The sequence below is a fragment of the Coregonus clupeaformis genome, chromosome 22 (assembly GCF_020615455.1).
Source record: "Coregonus clupeaformis isolate EN_2021a chromosome 22, ASM2061545v1, whole genome shotgun sequence".
Lineage (NCBI taxonomy): Eukaryota > Metazoa > Chordata > Actinopteri > Salmoniformes > Salmonidae > Coregonus > Coregonus clupeaformis.
Genome location: NC_059213.1, coordinates 3,392,552 through 3,414,003, shown reverse-complemented (window position 1 = coordinate 3,414,003; position 21,452 = coordinate 3,392,552). Strand labels below are relative to the sequence as shown.

Genomic DNA, 21,452 nt, shown 5'->3' with positions numbered 1-21,452 from the left:
ATCAGGGCCGGCAGCCGTGCGAGGGTTAACACACCTAAGTGAAATTACATATTGTCATTCTTATTCAAGAGCATATTGTCTCAACCCTAAAACCTCAGATGATGTGAAATCCTTTTTACTAGTTTTTAGATAATTGACGTTAAAAGGTTTAAAATGGAATTTCTTTATTAAATAGTTTTTCTCTCCAATAAATAAGAAAATAGTTTGACAACACTGTTCATAAGCTTTGAAATTATATCAAACTCAACTGTTTATATTTTCCAGTGATGAAGACATGGATGTCTCATGGTATGGTGGGGTATGCAAAATAGGTCAACTTTGAGCACCTTTATCTCCTGATTGTTTTGGCATTCAGGTCCAAAAAGTCACTTTCTGACCACTTCTTCCAAGGGCAAACATGTACGGAAAGTTTTGTTTAAATCAAAACGGATGCTGTCAAAAGTGATTGAATTCAAATGGATTTACCTGCAACTCCTTACACGTTCCAATACTCTTAAAGGCCCAGTGCAGTCAAAATGCAATTTTTCCAGTTTTTTTTATATCACATTGTACAACAGCTGATGAAACTAACACTGTAAAAGTGTCAAAACATTTGATCAGTGTTATTTCCTGATAGTTGCTGGTTGAAAATACATTCTACACAGGACCTTTTAAATCAGCAGGTTTGGTTAATAGACCAATAACAAAGAGTTATAAACCTCTCTGCCAATAACAGCTAGTTTTCAGTTTTCCTCTCCCCACTCACACCACTCCCAGACAGTCCTAGCAAAATTCTTGCTTGAGAAACCGTTTTTTTACAAAAAAAGTAAATAATCAATTTTGGGCTATTTTAATGGAACGCTATTACAGTAAGGTACTTAATTGTTACCCTGAAATAATTTGATATTGATATAAAAACTGCTGCATTGGGCCTTTAAATAACTTCTCTCCCCTCCTTTCCTCTCCTCTACAACAACTGATGGAAAGAGCTGGGTGGGTGCAATCCATAAGATTTCAGAGTGACACTGTTAGAAATGTTATCAATAGAATTCTGAGGTGCATTGAAAAAGTTGCTGGTACTCACTTTAATTTGAGCTAGACAAGGTTTGCATTTTAGAGCCGGTATTCTATAAGAGTTGCCAGTACTCAAGAAGGTAGAAAATTAGAGGAGCTAGTAGGTTCTCTGTACCGGTCAATCCCGGCCAGCTTCAACCACTAAATAGAAGGACCGCAGGGTTCAATTCCACTTTAGAGCAACAGTAGCAGAGTAATATCTCTCTTTCAGAAATTTCGGGAGCTTGGAATCACCAGTAAGCAGTATGACATCTTACAGAATGCACCCTCAGGAGTATTGAAACCCATTATATTCCAGTGTCAATCTAGGCAAGGTTTTGGCTGAAGTATAATAATAATAATAATAATAATAATAATAATAATATCAGACGACTTATCCAAAGCGACTTACAGTCATGTGTGCATACATTTTTACGTATGGGTGGTCCCAGGGATCGAACCCACTACCCTGGCGTTACAAGCGCCATGCTCTACCAATTGAGCTACAGAGGACCACGAAAGTAGCTGTCATTCTTCACTATTGCCCCATCCTGGTCTGAACATTCAGCATTTGAGTGGCTACTGTTCAAGGGAAGGATTTCTGACTCCTTATTCGTCAAGCACTCGACCCTCACATCTTCTGAAGGTTCTGCCTTGTGGTGTGATTGGTTCTTCTCCCCGTGGGTGGGACTTGTTTGAATAGGAGAGCTGCAGGTTGATGTTGATGATGGAAGATTGGTGTCGTCTGTCATAGAGCCCTCTGCAATGTCAATCTCCTCAGACCCCACCCCTAAGATGTCATCATCTGACCAACTCGCCTCTCTCTGGGTGGGTTTTGTGTCCATTAGAGGCTCCGATAGGTGGCATATGTCTATGGGGCAGGACATGTCCAAGTCTGGCCCTGAGGAAGGGGATGGAGTCCCGCCTACAGTCTCGTCTAATTGGTACCTTGGAAGCACCGTGACCACATTTGCGCTTTGTGATTGGTCGACAGTCTGACATTCATCAAGGTTTATTGTCTCTGCTTGAGAACTGTCAGTGACTTCCTCAGCAGATTTTCCTGTGGTGTTTTGCTTGGATGTGTCCAGGCTGACTGGTGACTCTGGCTCCTTGGTGCCCATCTCTGTATCCCCCGTCACACTGGGTAACCTCCCCACATGGCTTGGGACAGGGGGGCTCTGCCTCTCCTTGGCTACCTTGTCGTCCTCTGCTCTACGGTCAAAATAATTGAGAATGTTATGGTATAATTGAAATGTAGCAGCATTAGTAACATTGATCTCAACACCCAGAACCAAATTGGCAACAATGAGAATGGTGTAGTCATCTGCTGTAATATGAATTAAGGTTATAGTACATAAGAGCCAGTGAAATAGATACTCTATAGAATGTATAAGAATTGGAATGTAATGTAAGATATTTAATAAATCTGCTATTTATACAGTTAGCCCCACATAATTACATAGAATATTCTCATTCACCTGTGGTAGACTGCACAGTGGAAGGTACTTCCTGCTCATTGGGGGTTACATCCTGCTCAGTGGGGGGTACTTCCTGCTCAGTGGGGGGTACTTCCTGCTCAGTGGGTTGTACTTCCTGCTCAGTGGGTGGTACTTCCTGTTCATTGGATGGTACTTCCTTCTCCTCAGAGCTTGTCACAGTGGATCTAGGCTGCAGAGTTTCATTCAGGATGATGGCATCTCTCCCTCCTATCACAAAAGAAGCCAAATAATATTACTAGCACTTTTGATATAATAACATGTCCTAATGCCTGTACAGTGTTACAACAATTGTCACAAATATTTATACTAGATCACGTGTCATGACAACTGTATTGACAAAAACATTATACTCCCAACCTAACCTGCACATAAAAGCCAAGATCTTTACTGATAATGAATTTACAATACAACGAACTGGCATGCAATTAATAGATTATGTTGACAACCGAGGCGTCTCAGTGTTGTGTGTGTGACTGGGCACAGCATCCCTAATTTTTGGATACATAATACGGTATAAGGGACAGGGTAAATATATGGTGTAGTGTAAACTATATCAGAGTGGCTTCTCTTCTAGCCTGGTCCCAGTTCAGTTTGTGCTGTGTAGCACACCAATGCAGAAACGACCATAGGAGTTGACTATGCAGCTCAAACAGATCTGGGACCAGGCTACCTCTCTTCAGTCGAGTCTGAGTTTACATGGATCAGTGCAAAGGACATTCTTCCCATCCAGCGAGAAATAATGTTCAGAGAAATATTTAGTTAGGTTTATTTCTGGATTCACACTAAACACTGTAGACAAGAAAGACAGGGACAGCATTGTGACTTTCTCTCTGCCTGACCGGCCTTATTATTTTGAAGGCCGGTCAGGCTTTCTGCGGTGACTCAAAAGTGTTTTAAGTATGTTTTGTGGCATTAGTGTTTTTTTTACTCCGTAAAAACCAGAATAATCTCAAAACATGCATGCAGTGGAGATTGCTCAGTATAAATAGCACAAAAATAGTGTACCCATGGATATTTTAAGGGACAGGATGGAGATATCAAGCATGTCAACAGAAACTTTAAATTAAAATTGTTGTAGTACAGTATATTACAGTAAAGTATAGTATTAGTGAAGTAAAGTAAAGCAGTGGAAACATACTTCCAGAGAATCCCAGCGACACATTGTAAGTCAGGCCTCCAGAAAGCAGAAGGAAAAGAGAGAAGAAGAAACTCAGTACAGTGGGAGAGATGGAACATTAATCAAATCACTCATAGTTTGACAATAGTGACTGGGTGCCAATACTACTGGCCAGTGACCACATACAGGATCAAAAGCTATCAGTATGAATCACCAGTTAATAGTGCCTAATACCACCCAATAATACCATATTTATATTAGCTCATGCCACTTTCAAACAGCATTTATGAATGTATACAGCAGGGGTATTCAAATGCGAGCCTGGGGGTCCGGAGTACTGCTGGTTTTCTGACCTGATAATTAATTGCATCCACCTGAAAATCAGCCATGGAACTGGCTTCGAGATCCACATTTATATTTGCATGGTATACATACAGGCTAGTAAGTTACTCATGATGCAATATGCATCACGATATGAATTCTAAAATAACAAAAAAATAAACAGTGTGTGGCAGAGACCTGGGAGGCTCCATATTCCCGACACCTCTAGAGTCTTCAGTTTCTTCTCGAGCTCCCCTACTCGGTTTCCAAGAATCCTGTTTACATAGGAAGACATGAGGCTGTTTTCAATGAGGTGATATGTTCACAACATTGCAGGTATAAATGCAATAAGTGAGTACATGGCATAGGGGCTACTTACAGAGTAACTAGAGGAACTTGGTCATGAGAGTTAGAAAAACAGAAGAAATTCAGATGAAGAAGAAAGGAATTTAAACATTTCTACAGAGTAGAAGAGCTCCCTACTTGTTGGTTTGGCGCTGGTGCTGAATGACCAGGTTCTTCTCATGGATGGTTTCCAGTAGGGCTGTGGCCAGGGACTTGAGGTCTGAGATGGACTGAGACGTGACGGGGAGACTGCATCCGTGGTCCTCAGAAAGCAATAATTCCTGCACTGAACACACACACAAATCCCATTAAGATAGGTAAAATGTTCTGTGTTTATGTTTGCCTAGACAGATGTTTATGGGGGTTCTCTTATTTTCTTAAGTTTAGAGTCTCCATCTTGGGTAGCTTTGCCTTTTGATGCGTATTACGAATGGAAGTAAATGCATGGTGCAAGAGCATGTGAGCTGGATAGGGAGGGATGTTGGCATTTTGATTATACAGTGTATTCATTATCTAAAATGAATGTGCAGAGAACTGACACAATGTTCAGAGACATCTACCCCACCATCAGCACTGGCTTTAGAGGAAAATTAGGTAACACTTTACTTGACGCCCAGCATCATAACACGTTATGACACGGTCATAACCATGTCATAATGTGCCATAACGGCTGACATAGCTTGTCATAACATGGTCATAACACTGTCATGACCCATATATTTACACCTGTTGTGACATATATTGCGTTATTTTATGGCTGTTATGACACCTACACACATCAAAACCCACATTTATTCAAATGTGTTTTTTTCCTGCCAAGAAGTTACCTTTTGTTTGAAAGTTTGTTTCTTAAGTCCTTTGCTATTGTTGTAACTAATTTTTTACAGTCATTTTTTACCCATAACATTTTAAAATAACTTTTAGAAAATACAATTTATGACACTGTCATAAAGCATTATTACCATCCTGTGTCACTTTACTTGGACTAAGAATATACACTTTATGAAGAAGCATTATGACCATCATAATCATATAAGCCAGATAGGCCTTTTATGTCAGTCATCAGTCAAAATGAGGGTGTCTTGTCCTTCTCCTGAAACCTACTCCTGCATTCATCCCAGTCATCAGCAACAGAGATTTGGGGTAGGTGCATGTCTGACATAAATGTGTGTGCAATTACAATGATAATTTAATATGGTACATTTCTGAAAATGTAATATAACATAAACATACTGTTGACAAGCAGACTATGGTGTAATGGAATGTTTTGCCTTGTGTGGTAGGTTTTGTGGGTTTTGACACTCTTATGTAGGTGTCATAACCAGCCATAAAATAACGCAATATGTCACAAAAGTTCTAAATATATGTGTCATGACAGTGTTATGACCATAATATGACAGATTATGACCATGTCATAACGTGTTATGATTCTGGGTGTCAAGTAAAGTGTTACCAAAAATGTTATACAGGCAATAGAAACGACAGCCTGCTCTTAAAATGCACGTCCCAAATATCTCTTTACATTTCTATGTATTGGAATACATAGAAATGTAAAGTGATATTTGGGACGTGCAGACAACAGAACAATATTTTAGTCAGTTTATTTATTTTTCTCCAAGGTTGGTATGATGGAAAAGATTGTAAGTTGACGTATATAACATCTTGAATACAACACATTGATTCAAATCCACTAGATATATCTGAAGAGCTATAGTGAGTGATTATGTGCAAGAAATCTGAAAAAGGGATAGTTCACTGAAAAACTATCTTAGAAGTTATTATCTTTGGTGACCTAAATTATGAATGGGAAATGCAGGCTTCAGACAATCTAAAAGACATGTGTAATGATCTAAACCTAACACAGCTGGTGACAGCCTATACGGCCCAACCCTAAAGATCCTTAAAAAAGTCAACTCTGATTGATTCTAACGAATACACCAGAGAAATATGTTTCTACTGGTGTCTTCGTCTAAGATATTAGTGACCATTGCCCAATTGTTTGCGTTAGAGATGTGAAAATACAAAGATCTAAGCCTCGGGTCATCACAAAGAGGAACTTTTAAAAAAGTTCAGTGAACAGGCTTTTTTACATGATCTTTATTTTAGTGACCTTGATTGTATTTGAACTATCCCTGAACCTGATTTAGCTTTCAGCCTTTTTGCCGATGTCTTCAACACTATTGTGGATAATCATGCTCCCTTCAGAAAACTAAGGGTTAAAAGGTAGGTCGAATGCCTGGTACACTACGGAATTATCAGAAGTCATTCATTAAAACACTGATGCTTGGGTCAAGGCCAGGAACACAGGCTTAGGCCCCGACTGGCCTCCTTACGAAATAAAATGCCATCATTGATGCATTTAACACCCTAGAGTCGATTGACGCTCTAAGTAACATAAAAAAAAATCCCCAGCAAAATCGGTCAGTTTAAGATAGAGATATGTTTTTTTGCATTGGAAAACTGATGTCGCACTTCCACATCTGCGGTGAAAGGTGGCAGAGCTAGAGTGTTATTTGTCAGACCATGAGACATCCCGAAAATCGGTCTTCTCATGAAAACATCTGTAGCGTTCGAACAGTTTGACCTACAAACTGTTATGATCGCTCTATGGACAGGGGAGAATCTCAAGAACACGACACAAGTTTCACGGGACTCGTCTGAAGGTAACCGGTACTGGTTTTAAAAACATTCATGGAAGTATGAAGGTACTTTTGTGCCCTCCCAAAAAGGGGTTAAATGTGTAAAAATAAAGAATAAAAAAAAATAAAGAATAATAATAATAAAAAAATAAAAAATATATATCTTTCTTATATCTCCTAGATATAGGACAAACACTTAAAAACCTTGTTTCTTTTTTTGACAGTCTTTTTTGCCATTTAGGAATGTGTTTCTCTGGGCTATTGTAGTAAAGGCCAAATTCAATATTTTATCAAATAACTTTTTTATATTTTATTTTGATACCTAAAGGGGTCCTAAAATTCAAAATCAAATAGCTAAAGGATCCATAGTATGACCACCTTAAAACAATGCCATATGTCAGCTTAGAACTCTGTTCGCAACATTCACGTCAGCAAACCGCTCACCCACACGATGCCATCTGCCAGGGTCAGTTGAAACCGGGATTCATCCGTGAAGAGCACACTTCTCCAGTGTGCCAGTCGCCATCGAAGGGGAGCATTTGCCCACTGAAGCCGGTTACGATGCCAAACTGCAGTCAGGTCAAGATCCTGATGAATACGACGAGCACGCAGATGAGCTTCCCTGAGACGGTTTCTGACAGTTTGTGCAGAAATGATTTGGTTGTGCAAACCCAGACTTGTCTACAATTGTTTTTCTGAGGTCTTGGCTGATTTCTTTTGATTTTCCCATGATGTCAAGCAAAGAGGCACTGAGTTTGAAGGTAGGCCTTGAAATACATCCACAGGTACACCTCCAATTGACTCAAATGATGTCAATTAGCCTATCAGAAGCTTCTAAAGCCATGACATCATTTTCTGGAATTTTCCAAGCTGTTTAAAAGGCACACTCAACTTAGTGTATGTAAACTTCTGACCTACTGGTGAAATAATCTGTCTGTAAACAATTGTTGGAAAAATTACTTGTGTCATGCACAAAGTAGATGTCCTAACCGACTTGCCAAAACTATAGTTTGTTAACAAGAAATTTGTGTAGTGGTTGAAAAACTAGTTTTAATGACTCCAACCTAAGGGTATGTAAACTCCCGACTTTAACTGTATGTATGGGTGTACAGTACCAGTCAAAAGTTTGGACACACATACTCATTCAAGGGTTTTTCTTCATTTTTACTATTTTCTACATTGTAGAATAATAGTGAAGATATCAAAACTATGAAATAACACATATGGAATCACGTAGTAACCCAAAAAGTGTTAAATAAATCAAAATATATTTTAGATTTTAGATTCTTCAAAGTAGTCACCCTTTGCCTTGACAGCTTTGCACACTCTTGGCATTCTCTCAACCAGTCACCTGGAATGCATTTCAATTAACAGATGACCTTGGAGGCCAGATTATCTGATGCAGCACTCCATCACTCTCTTTCTTGGTCAAATAGCCCTTACACATCCCGGAGGTGTGTTGGGTCATTGTCCTGTTGAAAAAAAAATTATAGTCCCACTAAGCGCAAAACAGATGGGATGGCATATCGCTGCAGAATGCTGTGGTAGCCATGCTGGTTAGTGTGCCTTGAATTTTAAATAAATCACAGACAGTGTCACCAGCAAGGTGTGTCCAAACTTTTGACTGGTACTGTGTATATATATATATATGTATGTATGTATGTATGTATGTATGTATATTTTGTGTATAAAAATGTGTTTTCCAATTCTAGAAGTTTGTACGATTTCAAGATAGAGCATTTTCAGTACAGAGTAAAAACTGTGATGATGATGATGATGCATTTTGCATCATGGACTAATTAACAAAATACGAACAGAAAGAAGAGGAGTGGGGGAACGGTTTGTGCAGTACCTTGTTTGGCAGAGAGCACCCCGGTGAGTGCACTGCTGTTAACTTTGCCATACGTCTTGGAGTTCTTCCTGCTCTCCAGAGCACTCTGAAAACCAGTACAAATACCAGTTGATATTCATATGATATATTGTACCCCCCTGTTCACAAACATGATTTGTCATTAACCATATGTGTAGTAGTAGAGGGTTGTGAACCATACAAACGGGGGGAAAAAACATACAGAATATCACCAAACCCATAGATACAGTTTGTCAAATATGGTTTGAGATCTACAACTGTCATGGGTGCCATCTTGGCAACAAAAATGTCACAAAATATTACATTTTAATTGACATTAGAACATGAGCCCAGAAACCCAGTTACCAGCTGACTAAATAAGGCCTTGAGTAGTTATGATACTTGTGATCATCTCTAAGGATAGTTCTGTTCTATAGTATTATTAGTACTATTCAGACAACATTTTCGGCTTGTTTATATGTTGCTTACAATACCTTGTACTTCATGACATTCGTTTTGAGCATGGTGACCTCCTCCTGCAGTTGTTTGAACCGCTCGTGTAAATATCTGAAAGAAAACATCAGTTTATTTAAAAACTATTCCAAAACAATAAATGCCCAAAGTCATACATTGTGTAGCAAGTTGTTCAACAACATCCTTATTGCATTCAATAAGACATTACATTACAGATATTACAGATATTACATACATTATATGATTTATATTATGTTCTCCTACACACAAACACACCTGTTCTCCATGCAGAGTGCATCTACGTCTAGGATCTGACACTCGTGTCCCCCCAGGATGTGGTTCACCTCGTGGTTCAGCCGCTGGGCCTTTTCCTGGAACACGTTACGCTCCGCCCTCACATCCTGCAGCTCGTCCGTCAGAGATTTCACACTGTGCTCCAGCTCCTCATTCTAGGACAAACAGAAAAAATGCCTTAAAGCCACAATATGTAAGATTTCAAACATTGTAAGGCATTTCAAACATTGTAAGATATACCTACAGTGGGGGAAAAAAGTATTTAGTCAGCCACCAATTGTGCAAGTTCTCCCACTTAAAAAGATGAGAGAGGCCTGTAATTTTCATCATAGGTACACGTCAACTATGACAGACAAAATGAGAAAAAAAATTCCAGAAAATCATATTGTAGGATTTTTTATGAATTTATTTGCAAATTATGGTGGAAAATAAGTATTTGGTCAATAACAAAAGTTTCTCAATACTTTGTTATATACCCTTTGTTGGCAATGACACAGGTCAAACGTTTTCTGTAAGTCTTCACAAGGTTTTCACACACTGTTGCTGGTATTTTGGCCCATTCCTCCATGCAGATCTCCTCTAGAGCAGTGATGTTTTGGGGCTGTCGCTGGGCAACACGGACTTTCAACTCCCTCCAAAGATTTTCTATGGGGTTGAGATCTGGAGACTGGCTAGGCCACTCCAGGACCTTGAAATGCTTCTTACGAAGCCACTCCTTCGTTGCCCGGGCAGTGTGTTTGGGATCATTGTCATGCTGAAAGACCCAGCCACGTTTCATCTTCAATGCCCTTGCTGATGGAAGGAGGTTTTCACTCAAAATCTCACGATACATGGCCCCATTCATTCTTTCCTTTACACGGATCAGTCGTCCTGGTCCCTTTGCAGAAAAACAGCCCCAAAGAATGATGTTTCCACCCCCCATGCTTCACAGTAGGTATGGTGTTCTTTGGATGCAACTCAGCATTCTTTGTCCTCCAAACACGACAAGTTGAGTTTTTACCAAAAAGTTCTATTTTGGTTTCATCTGACCATATGACATTCTCCCAATCCTCTTCTGGATCATCCAAATGCACTCTAGCAAACTTCAGACGGGCCTGGACATGTACTGGCTTAAGTAGGGGGACACGTCTGGCACTGCAGGATTTGAGTCCCTGGCGGCGTAGTGTGTTACTGATGGTAGGCTTTGTTACTTTGGTCCCAGCTCTCTGCAGGTCATTCACTAGGTCCCCCCGTGTGGTTCTGGGATTTTTGCTCACCGTTCTTGTGATCATTTTGACCCCACGGGGTGAGATCTTGTGTGGAGCCCCAGATCGAGGGAGATTATCAGTGGTCTTGTATGTCTTCCATTTCCTAATAATTGCTCCCACAGTTGATTTCTTCAAACCAAGCTGCTTACCTATTGCAGATTCAGTCTTCCCAGCCTGGTGCAGGTCTACCATTTTGTTTCTGGTGTCCTTTGACAGCTCTTTGGTCTTGGCCATAGTGGAGTTTGGAGTGTGACTGTTTGAGGTTGTGGACAGGTGTCTTTTATACTGATAACAAGTTCAAACAGGTGCCATTAATACAGGTAACGAGTGGAGGACAGAGGAGCCTCTTAAAGAAGAAGTTACAGGTCTGTGAGAGCCAGAAATCTTGCTTGTTTGTAGGTGACCAAATACTTATTTTCCACCATCATTTGCAAATAAATTCATAAAAAATCCTACAATGTGATTTTCTGGATTTTCTTTTCTCAATTTGTCTGTCATAGCTGACGTGTACCTATGATGAAAATTACAGGCCTCTCTCATCTTTTTAAGTGGGAGAACTTGCACAATTGGTGGCTGACTAAATACTTTTTTCCCCCACTGTATAATATTACAGATTGTGGCTGTGGAAAACCTCCAACACTGCCTTACGTAATGAGTGGGCAACATAGGCTGAACTATGGATGGTTGGGAATATGGCATTCTGACAACTGGTCTCTTATTGCCTATATGACAATATCAAAACCATCTGTACAATTTCATTCTGCCATTGGTGTGGTTTCCAACATCACCCAAGGTGCGTTCCTCACACTTGTTTGCCTTCTTTTTTTTAACCCACCACCACACCGTCTTTGCGGGACAACTTATTCTACAACTTTGATGTAAAAAAAAAAAAGGAGAATTCAGTTTTGTTCAGTATTTTAAAAATGTATTTAAGACAGTAAAATGGAGAGACAGATGAGGGTGGAGACAGTTCAGAAGTGCCAGACCGGGGAATTGAACATTGGTCTCTATATTGACATGTGGTCAAATGGCATTTGTCCCATTACCACTCAACCAATTGTAGCAGAGGTGAATCAGACTTTCACGATGCGGTAGCCCTGCCCTGGAATTTACTCTTGGTGTAATGGTAAAGAAGTTGGTTTCCTGAGCGGGAGACCGGGGTTCGGATCCCAACAGTTACACAAATTATGGCACAACCTTTCCATTCCTCACCTGCTCTCGTGCCGTCTCCAATTGCTGGACAAGGTCCTCCCGCTCATAGGCCGGGAAGTGTCTCGCCCCCACCTCTTCATCCCCCAACCTCTGTCTGGCTATGGTCATCCGCAGGAGCTGTGGGAGGGTAGGGGGAGGACAAAGTCAATTTCATTTCAATTTAGAATGAAACCGACAGTAACTGCACTGTTTGATTTCAAATGTGCGTAAACCATTGCTGCCCTGTCAGGAAGTAAACTGAAATTCAAATTTTCCTAATTGATTTTAAATGATGACAATTGGAATGTCAGTTTACTTCCTGAATTGACTGAATTGAAATGGAATTGACCCAATCCCTGAAGGATAACATACCTTGTTATCCCCCTGGGCCTCAGCCAGTCGTTGATTCAGCTCCTTCACCTCTTCAGACAGCTGCTTACTCCTTTCTCTGGAGTCTCTCAACAGCATGGCCAAATTCAACTGATCAAGGGAATGACATAGGACAGGGTGACATGACATAGGACATGTACATGATAGTGTTCTTTCACATCAACACAGAAAATTTGAGATCAGAATTTTAACACCCACATCAAAATAGTGTTGATAAATGTACACTTTATTAGAGCTGATGCTGTTACAGTGAGGGAAAAAAGTATTTGATCCCCTGCTGATTTTGTACGTTTGCCCACGGACAAAGAAATTATCAGTCTATAATTTTAATGGTAGGTTTATTTGAACAGTGAGAGACAGAATAACAACAACAAAATCCAGAAAAATGCATGTCAAAAATGTTATAAATTGATTTGCATTTTAATGAGGGAAATAAGTATTTGCCCCCTCTCAATCAGAAAGATTTCTGGCTCCCAGGTGTCTTTTATACAGGTAACGAGCTGAGATTAGGAGCACACTCTTAAAGGGAATGCTCCTAATCTCAGCTTGTTACCTGTATAAAAGACACCTGTCCAGAGAAGCAATCAATCAATCAGATTCCAAACTCTTCACCATGGCCAAGACCAAAGAGCTCTCCAAGGATGTCAGGCACAAGATTGTAGACCTACACAAGGCTGGAATGGGCTACAAGACCATCGCCAAGCAGCTTGGTGAGAAGGTGACAACAGTTGGTGCGATTATTCACAAATGGAAGAAACACAAAAGAACTGTCAATCTCCCTCGGCCTGGGGCTCCATGCAAGATCTCACCTTGTGGAGTTGCAATCATGAGAATGGTGAGGAATCAGCCCAGAACTACACGGGAGGATCTTGTCAATGATCTCAAGGCAGCTGGGACCATAGTCACCAAGAAAACAATTGGTAACACACTACACCGTGAAGGACTGAAATCCTGCAGCGCCCGCAAGGTCCCCCTGCTCAAGAAAGCACATATACAGGGCCATCTGAAGTTTGCCAATGAACATCTGAATGATTCAGAGGAGAACTGGGTGAAAGTGTTGTGGTCAGATGAGACCAAAATCGAGCTCTTTGGCATCAACTCAACTCGCCGTGTTTGGAGGAGGAGGAATGCTGCCTATGACCCCAAGAACACCATCCCCACCGTCAAACATGGAGGTGGAAACATTATGCTTTGGGGGTGTTTTTCTGCTAAGGGGACAGGACAACTTCACCGCATCAAAGGGACATGTACTGTCAAATCTTGGGTGAGAACCACCTTCCCTCAGCCAGGGCATTGAAAATGGTTCATGGATGGGTATTCCAGCATGACAATGACCCAAAACACACGGCCAAGGTAACAAAGGAGTGGCTCAAGAAGAAGCACATTAAGGTCCTGGAGTGGCCTAGCCAGTCTCCAGACCTTAATCCCATAGAAAATCTGTGGAGGGAGCTGAATGTTCGAGTTGCCAAACGTCAGCCTCGAAATCTTAATGACTTGGAGAAGATCTGCAAAGAGGAGTGGAACAAAATCCCTCCTGAGATGTGTGCAAACCTGGTGGCCAACTACAAGAAACATCTGACCTCTGTGATTGCCAACAAGGGTTTTGCCACCAAGTACTAAGTCATGTTTTGCAGAGGGGTCAAATACTTATTTCCCTCATTAAAATGCAAATCAATTTATAACATTTTTGACATGCGTTTTTTCTGGATTTTTTTGTTGTTATTCTGTCTCTCACTGTTCAAATAAACCTACCATTAAAATTATAGACTGATCATGTCTTTGTCAGTGGGCAAACGTACAAAATCAGCAGGGGATCAAATACTTTTTTCCCTCACTGTACATTTTCTCAGTCTTAGGGAATTAACACCTGTGGTCTTAAAGTAACTATTTTTTGGGGTGTTTTAACACTGTGTAAAGCCTTATTTGCATATTTATTTCTCAGGGTGCCTTTCGAGTGAATTGTAGAGGTACCTGTAGCACCCATGACGGTGTTTGCTAGTGACAGAGACATGACTGTTGCATTCGATGGTTTTCAGTCCTGTAGCCTTCACCAAGTTAGTGCCTAAATTCATATTTTATAATAAAAATCCAATTATTTATGAGAATACATTACTTTTTTGGACAATACCATACTTCGACAGCCTAGTTTTACCCTAACACAGTGGTCTGAAACTCCTGGTTTGCAGGCCACATCGGCAAGTAATATTCTGCTGGCTTGCAAAGTGTTATATGATTCCTATTGGAATCCAGTTAAGATATACAACAGTTGGAACTTTTAATCACCCGCATCTGCAGATAGAATGCCTGCCAAGGTAGGGAGATTGATAAATGAGACTACCTAAACCATGTAAACTGGAACAACCATCTCAATAACGGGTGAAATAAGTCCAACCATTATTTATCTTTGTGTAGTAGAAGATCAATTAATTAATTCAGTAACATAGATATTAAAACAAACTATTCTAAAAAGCAACCTGCAACAAAGCATGCTGGGAAATATGATGTGGCCCATCCCATGTCTTTTTCACTCAGAGTTAACAGAAATTAACTCAACACAGTCGAGTAACAACACCACCTGGTGTTGATTCCACTGTGATTCAAATAACACTTCATTTATTCACCGCAGGTGGCGTCAATTTCAATCCCACTGTTGTTAACCCCACTAGAATCAACATTCAGATATAACAATGACAACACTTTTTACCTCATCACAGAGATTTAAACACCCGCAAATTTGCTGTGTAGTCTACCATGCTATTACATCCTTGACATTGGGAAGTTGCTGGCCAGGGGTCTTATGTCAGTACAGTCCAGTCATAACACAAACCGTTACTTCGGTCATCCAATTTGACATGTTTAATAATTTACTTTTCAGTCTACCCATTTAACTGCCACGCTACTACAATAATTAAGAAAATTGATATTGACTTACTTGATTTCGTTTTTCAGGTGGTAGACTGGAGTCTCCATCCTAGAATGTAGAAAAAATAGATAGTGAGGACTGATCACTTAGCTGAAGTCAAGGTAAAATTGTATGATTGGTATGACTTTGGTTAATAAATTATGAAATGTAAAGTACTATACAGTGCATTCGGAAAGTATTCAGATTAAATCATTGTTTTCCCTCAATCTACACACAATACCCCATAATGGCAAAGCGAAAACTGTATTTTAGAAATTTTTGAAAATGTATTAAAAAAATAACTGAAATACCTTTTGTACATAAGTATTCAGACCCTTTGCTATAAGACTCAAAATTTTGCTCAGATGCATCCTGTTTCCATTGATCATCCTTGAGATGTTTCTACAACTTGATTGGAGTCCACCTGCGGTAAATTCAATTGATTGGACATGATTTGGAAAGGCACACACCTGTCTATATAAGGTCCCACATACAGAGCAAAAACCAAGCCATGAGGTTGAAAGGAATTGTCCGTAGAGCTCTGAGACAGGATTGTGTCAAGGCACAGATCTGGGGAAGGGTACAAAAAATATCTGTAGCATTGAAGGTCCCCAAGAACACAGTGGCCTCAATCATTCTTAAATGGAAGTAGTTTGGAACCACCAAGACTCTTCCTAGAGCTGGCCGCCCGGCCAAACTGAGCAATTGGGGGGGGAAGGGCCTTAGTCAGGGAGGTGACCAAGAACCCGATGGTCCAGAGTTCCTCTGTGGAGATGGGAGAACCTTCCAGAAGGACAACCATCTCTGCAGCACTCCACCAATCAGGCCTTTATGGTAGTGTGGCCAGACGGAAGCCACTCCTCAGTAAAAGGCACATGACAGCCCGCTTGGAGTTTGCCCAAAGGCACCTAAAGGACTCTCAGACCATGAGAAACAACATTCTCTGGCCTGATGAAACCAAGATTGAACTCTTTGGCCTGAATGCCAGGTGTCACGTCTGGAGGAAACCAGGCACCGCTCATCACCTGGCAAATACCATCCCTATGGTGAAGCATGGTGTTGGCAGCATCATTATGATTTTCAGCGGTAGGGACTGGGAGACCAGTCAGGATCAAGGGAAAGATGAACGGAGCAAAGTACAGAGAGATCCTTGGTGAAAACCTGCTCCAGAGCGCTCAGGACCTCAGACTGGGGCGAAGGTTCACAGTCCAACAGGACAACGACCCTAAGCACACAGCCAAGACAACGCAGGAGTGGCTTCGGGACAAGTCTCTGAATGTCCTTGAGCGGCCCAGCCAGAGCCCGGAATTGAACCCGATCGAACATCTCTGGAGAGACCTGAAAATAGCTGTGCAGCGACGCTCCCCATCCAACCTGACAGAGCTTGAGAGGAACTGCAGAGAAGAATGGGAGAAACTCCCCAAATACAGGCGTGCCAAGCTTGTAGCGTCATACCCAAGAAGACTCGAGGCTGTAATCGCTGCCATGGGTGCTTCAACAAAGTACTGAGTAAAGGTTCTGAATACTTATGTAAATGTCATTTCAGTTTTTTATTTGTAATAAAAAAAACAGTTTTTGCTTTGTCATTATGGGGTATTTTGTGTAGATTGATGAGGAGAAAAAAACAATTTAATCAATTTTAGAATAAGGCTCTAACGTAACAAAATGTGGAAAAAGTCAAGGGGTCTGAATACTTTCCAAATGCACTGTATCTTTATGGTCAGAAATTAGGAGTATAAATGTTGGGACCTTGTGCACAAAACATTATAACATCAGACAGATATTTTAAGTGTGAATAGGCAGCTCAAATCAACTCATTCTTCAGTCAATTGAAACTGCAGTGTAATAAATAACTTGACATTTCCCTAACTTATTATAATATCCACTCATAAAAGAAAAATATCAGTGTCTACTAGTTCTTCCATACTTTTAGCCCAGAGAGGCCTCTGCACGTAGCTGCTGCCAAATATAATTTGTCAGCTTAAATAGTTTAATGTAAAACATCAGATTTCTCCATCTCCAGTTTGCCAACGACACAACGGTGGTAGGCCTGATCACCGACGACGATGAGACAGCCTACAGGGAGGAGGTCAGAAATCTGGCAGGGTTGTGCCAGGACAACAACCTCTCCCTCAAAGTCAGCAAGACAAAGAAGCTGATTGTGGACTACTGGAAACGGAGGGCCGAGCACGACCCATCCACATCGACAGGGCTGTAGTTCTACAGCTGCACCATTGAGAGCATCTTGACTGGCTGCATCACCGCTTGGTATGGCAACTGCTTGGCATCCGACCGCAAAGGTGCTACAGAGGGTAGTGCGTATGTCCCAGTACATCACTTGGGCCAAGCTCCCTGCCGTCCAGGACCTTTATACCAGGCGGTGTCAGAGGAAGGCCCTAAAAACTGTCAAAGACTCCAGCCACCCAAGTCATAGACTGTTCTCTCTACTACCGCACGGCAAGCAATACTGATGCACCGAGTATGAACCAACAGAACCCTGAACAGCTTCTACCCCAAGTCATAAGACTGCTAAATAGCTAGTTAAATAGTTAACCATTAGCTACCCGGACTATCAGCATTAACCCTTTTTGCACTAACTCTTGCCTCATCACATACAATGCTGTTAATGTTTATTATCTATCCTGTTGACTAGTCACTTTATCCCTACCTATATGTACATATCTACCTCAATTACCTCGTACCCCTGCACATCGACTCGGTACTGTTACCCTGTGTATATAGCCAAGTTATCAAAACACTCATTGTGTATTTATTCCTTGTGTTATTATTTTTCTATGATTTCTCTTTTTCCTCTCTGCATTGTTGGGAAGGGCCCGTAAGTAAGCATTTCACAGTCTACACCTGTTGTTTACGAAGCATGTGACAAATCAAACTTGATTTGATCGTCATATTTCTTGTGGTACAGGAAGTGTCACTTTGCGTGTCACTTTGCGTCAACTTTTGATTGAATGAGGCCTTTAATGTCCCTCTTGTGTAGTAATACAGTGTGTGTGATTGACAGTAGTAAGGTATTGTAGCAGTGTGAGGAGCAGTTGTGGAGTAGTAGTGTGAAGTAGTGGCTCCACGTTGAAGTTTCCCCCTAGGTACAGATCTAGGATCAGCTTCCCCTCCCCTAATACTGAAAATGCAAAACTGACACAAAATCACCCTACTCCGAGGGTGTAGACTCACTATGAGTTCCCTGTACTTCTTCTTGAGTCCCTGGTGGCGTTCTCGGAGCTGGTTGGCCATCAGCTGGTACTGGTCTCTCTCCTGTTGACAGGTATCCAGCTCCTTGGACAGAATCAGGAGGGCCTCCTTCTTGCTCTCCAACTTGCGCTTACACACCAGGAACTGTACACATGACATGAACACACATTGTCATCTTGTGCAAGCAGATCAGACATACTGTAAAAAAGGCAACTTGCCTGCATGATGAGATCACTGTGTGGGACATATTAAACATCTATAAGCAGGACATACAGGTAACTGCCAAAATAATGGAAACACCAACATAAAGTGTCTTAACAGGGCGTTGGGCCACCACGAGTCACCAGAACAGCTTCAATGCGCCTTAGCATAGATTCTACAAGTGTCTGGAACTCTATTGGAGGGATGTGACAATTCTTCCACGATAAATTCCATAATTTGGTGTTTTGTTGATGGTAAATGCTATCTCAGGCGCTGGTCCAGAATCTCCCATAAGTGTTCAATTTGGTTGAGATCTGGTGCCTGAGACACATGCACACACACACTTTAAACCCCTATGCTCCTTTGAGACCCCTCTTTCAAAGTCACTGAGATATTTTATTCTAGTAGGGCTGACCCCATTTAGTCGACTGGTCGATAGGCTGTTGGTCGACCAATATTTTTTTAGTTGAGCAGTGGCAAATATATAAAAAAGAAATGCATGACACACGAGACACCTGTCTGATTCATGCCTGTCTCAGTGGACTAATCCATTGCGGGATGGCACACCAGTATCACCACTAGTACATTTACCGTTAATTCACATAATTTCTAATCTACAATGTTTGTTTGGTTACGGTAATTTCTGTTAATGCATTCAATATATTATTATTATTACAGTATTATTACCGTTGTAATAATACTGTAACCTAGGCTACAAAAAAGTTTAGGTTTATTTCATTCCATTTACAAGTTGTCAATATATTCATTGTCTTTTGTTTGGAGCGCTCCTGTCAATCTTGAGTAAGGACATGCACCTGATTATGCATAGAAGTAGGCCTAGGCTACCTGGCCTGCACGCAAATGTAGGCCTATAAATGTGTCCATTTCGGGAACAGGTTTTATTCTTGTTAGGCTATATTGATCTCTGGCTCCCTCTTTAGTAATTTGTGTGTCTTCATCTTTAATCGCAGAGCTTAAAGCATCAGACAAACTCAGTAGCCTACATATAGTTGATTTTATTCAAACATAGGGAGTGTCTATACATGGAAAAATACACGTTTAAAAATGTCTACCAATTAATTGGTCAAAATAACAGATCGACCAATATTTTTTTGGGTCGGGGACAGCGCTAAACCCCGGTAGCCAAAATAATGGGCACTTTTCTACATGACCCTAAGCATGATGGGATGTTAATTGCTTAATTAACTCAGGAACCACACCTGTCGAAGCACCAGCTTTCAATATCCTATTTTTTCCCCCTGCTTTAAATATACTTGTATCCTTCATTTACTCAAGTGCTTCCTTTATTTTTGGCAGTTACCTATACATCAGACATTACATCTACATAGCGTTGCATTACACACCTAATGAATACATGACCAAAATAAAGATTGGAATAGGTTATATAATGCTTTATATAGCTGTCACATTCCTGTTCTGTGCCTGTGTGCTTTTTGACTGACTAACCTATGACTAGCCTTACCCTAATTGTTACCAAATGCTTCTGTAAATAAGCTTAGAATGTACTGTAGGCTAACGGTACAACACCGTGTGAATACATTTGTCTGGATTTTCTCAAATGTACTTCCTAATGCTCACAATGGTATCTGGGATAGCATAGCCTAGGCCCACAAGGAAGACCATGTCCCTAGCAGGAAAACATGTAATGGACTTTATTGAAAACATTGAGGAGATGTTTAAAAGTGCAGTACTAGACACTCTTCCCTCCCTCCTAACCAACGAGGACGACTTTATAATCGCATTAAACCACCGTTAATCCATTTCCATTTAAAATGAACATGCGTCAGAATTTTGTATCTCATTCCATGTTCAAGCTGTCATATTTATCAAAAGAAACGACGCGGAGGTATTCTGTCTAGGAAATAAATACCCTGTACACATCATTTCTAGTTTGTTGTAGGCTAGCATGTTGAATTTGAAATATGCAACGGCGTTGTAGATTAAATAGCCTACCCGACAAACATTAACATTTAGGCTATAGGAAGTGTTTCAAAAACAAAATACTGTAGCCACATTTATTTCAAACAACGTGATAAAGATACTGACAGCTGTGAGAAGATGCATTGGGGTTAGGATTTTAGTTTGACATGGAAGAGGCAGTGGCATTATTTGCACAGTACAGGATGATACAATGTTGCATTGAATCAACTCACCTCGCTGACCAAACCCTGCCAATCACTTTCGCTTCTTCTTGAGGAATTCATCTCGTTTGTTTTCCGACAGCCTTTCAATGTTATCGTTTATCAAGCTTGACGAGACAGTCAGTATCAGGAGGGAAGCATCACAGTATTTATTCTGCATAGGAAGACATTAGGCTATTTCAGTCTACCTCACTTCCGTCTGTCTGTCAGTTGCGTGCGTGCGAAACGTCAGCAGTTTTGAGCGGCTATCAAGATCATTAATAAGAATATGACTGACCTTTCATTGTGATCTGTGTCTTCTTTGTTATGCAAATATGCCTACGTGGAAAGTCAATTGTAATGCATTTTTATACGAAATATTGTGTTTTCCTTTTGCCTCAATGCACTGCAATGTCGGTCTTAAACACAGGGTGGTGCACTTATCACACTTATCTTCGGTTGAACGCATAGGCTTATAGGCTATAGCCTACAGAATCAGGTAACGCTCATAGCCTTTGTTAATGTAATCAAAGAATATTGACAATGTGTTGTTGTTTTATAAACAAATAAATATAACAGCATAGGCCTACTTGCCCTCCC

The 21,452-nt window shown here is 40.7% G+C and overlaps 1 protein-coding gene across 5 annotated transcripts; it reads right to left on the bottom strand.

Moving 5' to 3' along the window:
* Window positions 1-1,478: 1,478 nt before the first annotated feature.
* On the bottom strand, window positions 1,479-21,050 carry LOC121572300 (coiled-coil domain-containing protein 149). 5 transcript variants are annotated; one of them, XM_041884332.2, is made up of 13 exons: window positions 20,886-21,050; window positions 18,493-18,654; window positions 15,331-15,369; window positions 12,381-12,488; window positions 12,030-12,146; window positions 9,553-9,725; window positions 9,297-9,369; window positions 8,806-8,890; window positions 4,453-4,600; window positions 4,168-4,268; window positions 3,670-3,705; window positions 2,511-2,738; window positions 1,479-2,239 (listed from the first exon to the last, which is right to left on the bottom strand). In XM_041884332.2, the coding sequence occupies exons 1-13, from the start codon at window positions 20,934-20,936 to the stop codon at window positions 1,536-1,538; spliced, it is 2,025 nt and encodes a 674-aa protein (XP_041740266.2). In that variant the 5' UTR covers window positions 20,937-21,050; the 3' UTR covers window positions 1,479-1,535. The 5 variants fall into 5 exon arrangements, with proteins under 5 accessions (XP_041740266.2, XP_041740267.2, XP_041740268.2 ...); XM_041884333.2 differs by having other exon boundaries at window positions 4,168-4,244; XM_041884339.2 differs by having other exon boundaries at window positions 2,130-2,244.
* Window positions 21,051-21,452: the final 402 nt, after the last annotated feature.

Coding starts and splice junctions, on each gene's coding strand:
- LOC121572300 (XM_041884332.2), bottom strand. CDS start 20,936: ATGAATTCCTCAAGAAGAAGCGAAAGTGATTGGCAGGGTTTGGTCAGC. Junction 12,147..12,380: donor AGGCCCAGGGGGATAACAAG/GTATGTTATCCT, acceptor ACCCTCCCACAG/CTCCTGCGGATGACCATAGC. Junction 2,240..2,510: donor CACTGTGCAGTCTACCACAG/GTGAATGAGAAT, acceptor ACCGTAGAGCAG/AGGACGACAAGGTAGCCAAG.